Below are 7,982 nucleotides of genomic sequence, written 5' to 3'. Positions count from 1 at the left end.
ATCCCTATGCCAATATGTAAATGGATCCATTTTGCTTTGTTTCGACTTTCATGAAATATTTTACCATGACAAATTTTAAGAAAGCAAATTAATTTTTCGTTATTCCAATTGATCAAAATACTTTTTACGAAACAAGCAAAAAAATTATGATGAAAGGAAAATTTAAAAAAAGAAATTATTTAAGATACTAACAATAACAAGAATTAAAAAATGGGAAATAATGATAGACGTGATTTGGACTTCATTAAGACTCGTGGCCGCAAGCAGCGGTCTAATTTTCTCTCCCATCCTTCATCTTGTCTTCCTCTTTTCGCCCCATCGCCCTTCCTTCCATTCCCCCTCTCTCTTTTTCTTTTCTTTTATTCTCTGAAAATTAAAAGAGAGAGAGAGCGAGAGCGCTAAGTTATATCTATATATCTATAAAAATATATTATGAATAATAGGTTGTCGTCTGGAAAACGTTCAGGCAATTCAATGAAGAGGACGACAAGCGTGACAGGGCTGTCCATGGATGTCCGAGGCCCAATTATATCCAATGGTTCTCCCTCTAGACTAAGCCCTTTGCCTGAATTCCCAAAAGACAACTTTGTTTTTGATGAAAATTTCTTGTCCTTGTTGTCGCCAACAAGTGCAGATTCTGGAAGGTCACCTGTTGCTGAAACTGCTCCTTTCTTGCGCTTTTGTTGCCTTTGTAATCGCCGCTTAGCTCCTGCTCGTGACATTTATATGTATAGGTATATTCCTTTTCCCTTGTTTTAATTATTTTTTCAATCTTTTTCCTTGTTTTAAGATAATAAGGCTTTTGAGAAATCAATTCTTATTGTTGGTTCTTGTTATTCTTTATTCAGCCTGTTATTAATACAACAATAATAAAAAATGCAGGGGGGATACAGCGTTTTGCAGTGAAAATTGCAGGGAACAGCAGATGAAGCTAGACGAAAGACAAAGAAGATTGAACATGGTAGCTGCAAAGAAGCAAGACCTCCATTCATCTTCAACCACCACGACCTCCACCACCGCAGCTCCTCCTTCAATCGAGACTATCGTTGCTGCTTGAAATTTCAACTTCATTTATTATCATCAGTTCATGATTCAGGTGGAGTAATCTCAATACATATATCATTAAAAAAGCGAGGGGCAGAATTCAAACCCACCTAACAAAACAAAACGTATATTTATTTATTTTATATTGTATATTTATTTATTTTAAAGCCACAATGTTTGAGTTTAATAATATAATATATCTTCATAATTATATTTTTTCTTCTTAAAATTCATTATGATTTGCACGCTTCCACTATCTATTCAACTATTCAAATATGAATAAAGATGGTATAAGAATTTGATTCCACGAAATATTTTTTTAATGATAAATTAAATTTTTGTCCTAATTTTTAGTATTTTATAAGAAAAATTATATAAACGGTGATTTCACTCATTCCTATACAAATAAATTTTTCTTTCTGGTTTTTAATATATTTAGTTGAATTTGAATTTTTTAAAGAGGAAAAGACCGAAAGTTAGGAGAAAAAATCTGATTTATTATTCTCCTATTGAAAAGGGATAGAGATGACGTAGAATCACAGTTTCATACAATATCTTCCTTTCAATCCAACTAACACTACTAAAAATCAAAAGGAAAAATTTTATTTGTCATTTTCCTATTAGAAAGGGATAAGAATGACGTGGAATCACAGTTTCATACAATCACTTCTTTTCAAATATAATGTGATTAAACAAGTGGATCATAGTTATAAATCATAATTTCTTTTTCAGAATAATTTGTTTAAATTTTATAAAATAAATATTTCTTTCTTGGTGTTAATAAATGGATCTAAAATTTTAAATCTAAAAAATTAAAAGGCTAAATTCTTGAAATGAATAATTATATGTTCATATTTTAAAAGAGTATAAATATCATATTATAATTTTTTTTTTTCAAAAATGTGATATTACAGCTGAAACAATTTATTACGTTGAAGAGTAAACGCCTAAGGTGTCCCTTAAAAGCAAAGAAGAAAAATGAAATCCCATCATTAGACCCAACTTAGCCATGAAAACTGCAGCATGATTGGCTTCTTTGTGAATTTGCTGCGGTTAAACTTCCAATTATATGGCCATTAATTCACTGATTCTTCTAGGCATTGCAAATCCTCAGACCTCTTCCAAATTTTCGTTGAACATCCACAAAACCGTAAGGTTATCACTATCGACAGCTAACTTTCGGTAACCAAGCTACCATGCCAGTTACAGTCCAAACAGTGCCCATAATTGGACTTGAACCACTGAGTAAATTCCAATGTAACTATGAAAACCCTTTAGCCGAGCACCATTGTCATCTCGAAAAATTCCTCCAGCTGAGGCCCTTGCTGGATTTTCTTTCACCGCTCCATCCACGATGAGTTTTATTCAATCCCCATGCAGTTTATTCCAACTCACGCTACTTGTACTGTGACTTGGTTTAGGGGTATCATAATTATGAATATTCTACATCTCACAGTCCAAGGTAAGAGAGAAAAAATTGTTTTTGGAGTAATTTGGGATCAATCTTCCCCACATCGATTTGGCCATGGCACAGTCACGGAGAACATGTAAAGTAGATTCAAGAGTCCCTCTACATATATGACATGTCCCATCACCTTTAAGGCCTTTCTTGCACCTCTCCTCAGCGATTTGATTATTATGAAAAAACAACCATAGATGCACTTTTTGAGCCCCTTTAAACCTCCAAGCCACGAGCCACCAATGATCATGTCTAGGGTTCCAAGTACTATGTGTGAGATGTTTATGAGCGTTATCCATTGTGCATTGAACATTTGTGTCCCTTGCCAAATATACAAGTCTATATCTACATCATTACAAGGTGGAATAATAACAACGATAGCACCATATCTTGTAACTTATCCCTAAATGCCTCCCATATCTAATTATCCTAGTAGTCCCTATTAATTAATTGATGATCCAAATAATAATTTTGCAAAGGCCTCAGTTCTTGTATCCAAACATCGTTCCAAAATCACACTATATTGCCATCACCGATCGATCAACAAATATCACGAAGATCCAACTAAACCTTTATAGTGACTTCCACACGAATGACGTGTTTGCTAATTCTATGGATAGTGGACAACCCTCTTCCAATTTATACTCGCTAGTCTAAGTAGGAATAAACGGTTCTGGTCCTTGAGTCTACTTATTCCAAAACCACAATTTTATGCAGGATGACGATATTGTTCCCGATACACAAGTACCAATTTCCTCCTCTCACTAGTAACCCCCAAAATGTAGCATCTAGCAAACTTTTCTATTTCATTATAAACACTTGCAGGTATCATAGTAGGCCACATATATTAATTTGGGATGGAAAATAATATCAATTTCTCTAGTGTTCTTCGACCCGCCATTAACAAAAGCTTCGCATCCTAATCGTTCGATTATGATCAAACTTCTTTAATAATAAAATTGTAGGTTTCTTTGGTGACTCTCTTGTGAAATAAATGAACACTGAGGTATTTTTTGATATGAAAGACTTGTTGGAAACCTAGTTTAGAGCTAATTCTTTTACAAAGCATAGCATCCACATCTTTAGAAAAGAATACCTAGGTCTCCTAGCCATTGATCTTATGCCTCGAGTAAAAACTAGAATTATTAGAAAGAACAACCGACACCAGCTCCTCCTATTGTAAGTCTATTTTACTAAGTCATCTGTAAAATAAATGAGAAATAGGCTGACCATTTTTTGAAACCTGAATTTGTTGGAAACTACGGACATTACATATATAATAAGGGTAATTACATGATATTATTTATTATCATAATAGGTTAGCCCAAATTAAAAGTGATCTAATTTGGTTATGGTTTATTGGGCTTTAATTATTAAATAAAGTATGAGTCAAATATGTGTAGATACTCTAGTTTTCTAATTGATGATGGACTGATTAAAAATTAGGGCTAATGTTCCAAAGTTATATTAGGGTTATGGTTCCCAAATTACACATAAGCTAATTTTTCTAATATTGTAACACCCCAAATTTGTATTCGTCATCGAAATAGGGTTACGTGGCGTTACCGTAAAACTGTAACATAAAAAAAATTCATTTCCAAACATTTCATTAAGCATAGCAAAGTCCCTTCATATACATGCATATCGTCCCTTAATCGATCCCTTAAGGCCTTAGAAACACTTTAGAAAAGATTCGGGACTAAATCGAAAACATTTGGAACATTGAGGAAAAATTAGAAAAATTAAAACTGCAGGGGTCACACGACCATGTGGCTAGGCCATGTGGCTCACACAGCTGAGACACACGCCCGTGTCTCAGGCCATGTAACAATCAAAGTACGTACACTCGGCCGTGTCCCAGCCCGTGTAAGTCTCAGAGTTAGGTCACACAGCCAAGCCACACGCCCGTGTGCCAGGATGTGTGCTAGGTTGTGTAACTACCTAACTCGTAACCTTTAAAACCTGCAGGGGACACACGCTTGTGTCTTAGGTCGTGTAGACAAGAAATTGGCTAAAATCAAGCCCTTTCTTTCACCCATTCAAACATGTACCTACAAGCCATTTCCACCCTTGACCAAGGCATCAAAATATACCAAAACATGCATAAAATGACCAATTCAAATGACCAAATTCCATTCAACCAATATGCCATATAGACACCTTAATCACAATTAAACCAACATGCCTAAACATAAGTATATTTAATCACATTGCTACATTTCAAAACATACATTAATTGACCTATACCATGTTAATATAAACTTACCATTTGGACCATTACTCCCATGCATCAAAATCACATAAGTGACACAAACCAAACATTTCTTAATGGTACCAAACAACCAACATATGTACATATCATATTTCAATCATACACATGTACTTCAAAACCTTTCCAAAGCATACCACAACTTGATCATGTTGAGTTCAATTCATCACATACCACTTTAGCTATTCAAACATTTATTAACACATTGTCAAAATAACACACATCAACAAGGCATCAAAAGTACCAATGTTACATAAACCAAAATGACATATACATGGCAAACTCATCAACTAACATTCAACTAAACATCAACCATAAGTCCACCTATACATAACATTATAACCTTAACCAACATATCTATACTACCGATATAATCACTGGACAGTGTGATAGATTTCCTACGAGCTTCCAAACTAATTGAGCTTCCAATAATCTGTAAAGTAAGAGAAAGATAACTATGTAAATAATGAATGCTTAGTAAGTTTGTATAAAATTTAAACATAATATTCTATTTCACTAATGAACTTTATAAGCTAAATATAAACCTATACCAATGCCACAAGATTTATCAAAGAATATAATCATCAACTCACAATTGAGTAAATCTATCAACATCACTTACACTTTTCATTCCTAACATTATAGGACTATAGAAGACATATTATACCATTAACCTTTAGATAAGCCCATGAACCACTCCATTTACTTACTTTTCATTCCATTTACTTAACATAAGCTTAAATACATAGCACAAGTGAATTTCTCACACATAAATACGTCATTTCACTCATTAATCCTTTCATATCATCATATTACATCTCAATTATGAGCTTACCATTTCATTACCCTTTCTTACCCGTTTCATTTGCATGATACAAGATATAAGCATAAATACTAACCATAACCACAAGCTTGACATAAGCATAATCGAGTTAGTGCATTTATGTATATAACTCTTTTGGGGTCAACCATATGATAAACCATTTCATAAGAAAATACATCTTTTGATTCATACCACATTTTCATGAACATAAGCATATTTTCATTTGGACACTTACTATTTCAATGTATATCATTAAGATTAAACATGATGTAATCCAATCATAAGCTTGGCACAAGCCTAAGCATCATCCACAACATATATTGTTAGTGTCTCAACTCATTAATCACTTGAAATAACATAAAGTAAGTCATATATATGAATAACATCATTTGAAATCATTAATTTCATGAACATAAACATACTTTCATTGAACTACCTTTTCATTCATTTTCATAGATTCATGACATAAGTCATTTGAATACTTACTGATTCCTTCGTTTTATACTCATTAAATCAAATGAAATAACATCGAATTCTAGAAAAATACTCATATAACCATTTAATTCTATAAACACACCACAACATCACGATTTGATGTATTTATAGACATATAACGATATATAATTACACTAAGGCACTAACATTCATTATGAAACTATACTAGTCAAACATTCACCTTGTATTCATACTTATGATACATACCTCACTTGAAACATGTTACCTGAATAGCAAATGATCGGAGAAGGCCATGGTGTCTTTCAATCATGGTCTTATTTATTCTCGTCTTAATGTCGAAAATTTGAAAAAAATATAATCCTTAGCAAAACAAACTTAAATACGTTACGTATTAAGACCCTTATCATTTTAGAGAAAGAAAATGCCACACCCAATGCGTTAGGGCACGACATTCTAATTTCCTCAAAAATGAATTAGGCCAGAATACTCGTGTAATAAAAAAAATTTAAAAGAATATCCTTTTATTCAAGATTTAAGAAATCGCGGCCCAATGCGTTAGAGCACAATTCCTCCAAAATCCCAAACTCGGAATATTTCCTTTATTATTTTTTATTCATTTCGAGAAATCAATGCGTCACATCCAATACGTTAGGACACAACGTGTTGAATTCCCAATAATGAGTTCTTATTTTTTGATTAAAGAGAAATGCTCGATTGTTAGATTTAACGAAGAAAATCGGAACCAATATGTTAGGGCTCAATTTCCTTGAAAATCCTAAATACGAGCATTATCTCAATTTTGAAAATTTTCTATTTTTAAATTTGAGATAAAAGATGATGTAACATTATATTATATGTGCAAATATCGTGATAACAAATACAACAATAGCATAGAAATAATATAAACAAATGAATATATATAAAAAACAATATTCCATGATATGCAAAATATTAAAAATATAAATATAAACACAATTAAATAGCGAATGAAGAAAGTAAACAAAATAAATAAAAAAGGAAGGTATATAATATACACATAGAAATTTAAAAAATACATATGATTTACAAATAAAATTTTGGGTTATAAAACTTATATATACAAAAGTCATAACGTATTTAAAAAATAAATAATAAAAAATATGTACATATAAATTATAAAATACGTGTTAAAGACATAAGCATGTATTTAAGCATTTTAAAAAAACATATGTATTATAAAATGTAAATATATATATATATATAAATTAGGAAATAAAATAAAACATATGTATGTGTATTTATCAAAGTTTAAAATATATACATATACTATAAAAATGTGGAAAATATATTTACAATAATTTAAAATAGTGTATGAATATATATATATGTATTTGTTTGTAGAAAATATGAAGAATAATATACATGTAAAATGTATATATATAAATATACGATATACACATTATAAAAGCAAAAAGAAAAGATTTTTGAAATTAAGATATAACAAGTATATATATATGTTTTATAAATAATTTTAAAAAATAAAATGTTAAACTAAACTAGTAAGGATTAAAATGAACCTAAAACGAAAGTAGAGGACCAAATGTAAATAAAATAAATAAAGGACCCAATTTTAAGGCGTGGATAACTCAGAGGGATCGAATGGGAAAATATCCCTACCCTCTGAAACGCACCGCTTTATTGGGACGAAAATGGAAGCCAGCCAAAATTTTAAGGATCAATTTTGAAAAAATAAAAAAATAAATTAAAATGATTGAGAACTCGGAGGGACCATATGCGCAAATTTCCCATTCAAGCTCGAATGCACGGACCCTGCCTGCGAGTCGGGTCAACCCACGGATTCTACTCCCCTAAAACGGCGTCATTTTGCTAATGTTATTTAAAACAGTTTTCTTTCTAAAAAAAACATATTTGCTGCAGGAAAGAAAAAAAGA

At 31.6% G+C, this 7,982-nt stretch overlaps 1 protein-coding gene across 2 annotated transcripts; it reads left to right on the top strand.

The window, feature by feature from the left end:
• Positions 1-239: 239 nt before the first annotated feature.
• On the top strand, positions 240-1,258 carry LOC105804254 (protein INCREASED RESISTANCE TO MYZUS PERSICAE 1). Of its 2 annotated transcripts, XM_012636776.2 has the most exons (3): positions 240-538; positions 635-734; positions 883-1,258. In XM_012636776.2, the coding sequence occupies exons 1-3, from the start codon at positions 433-435 to the stop codon at positions 1,055-1,057; spliced, it is 381 nt and encodes a 126-aa protein (XP_012492230.1). In that variant the 5' UTR covers positions 240-432; the 3' UTR covers positions 1,058-1,258. The 2 variants fall into 2 exon arrangements, with proteins under 2 accessions (XP_012492230.1, XP_012492229.1); XM_012636775.2 differs by having other exon boundaries at positions 241-734.
• The last annotated feature ends 6,724 nt before the right edge of the window (positions 1,259-7,982 follow it).

Source organism: Gossypium raimondii, chromosome 11 (genome assembly GCF_025698545.1).
Source record: "Gossypium raimondii isolate GPD5lz chromosome 11, ASM2569854v1, whole genome shotgun sequence".
Taxonomy (NCBI): Eukaryota; Viridiplantae; Streptophyta; class Magnoliopsida; order Malvales; family Malvaceae; genus Gossypium; species Gossypium raimondii.
This window is presented reverse-complemented; position numbering and strand designations above follow the sequence as displayed.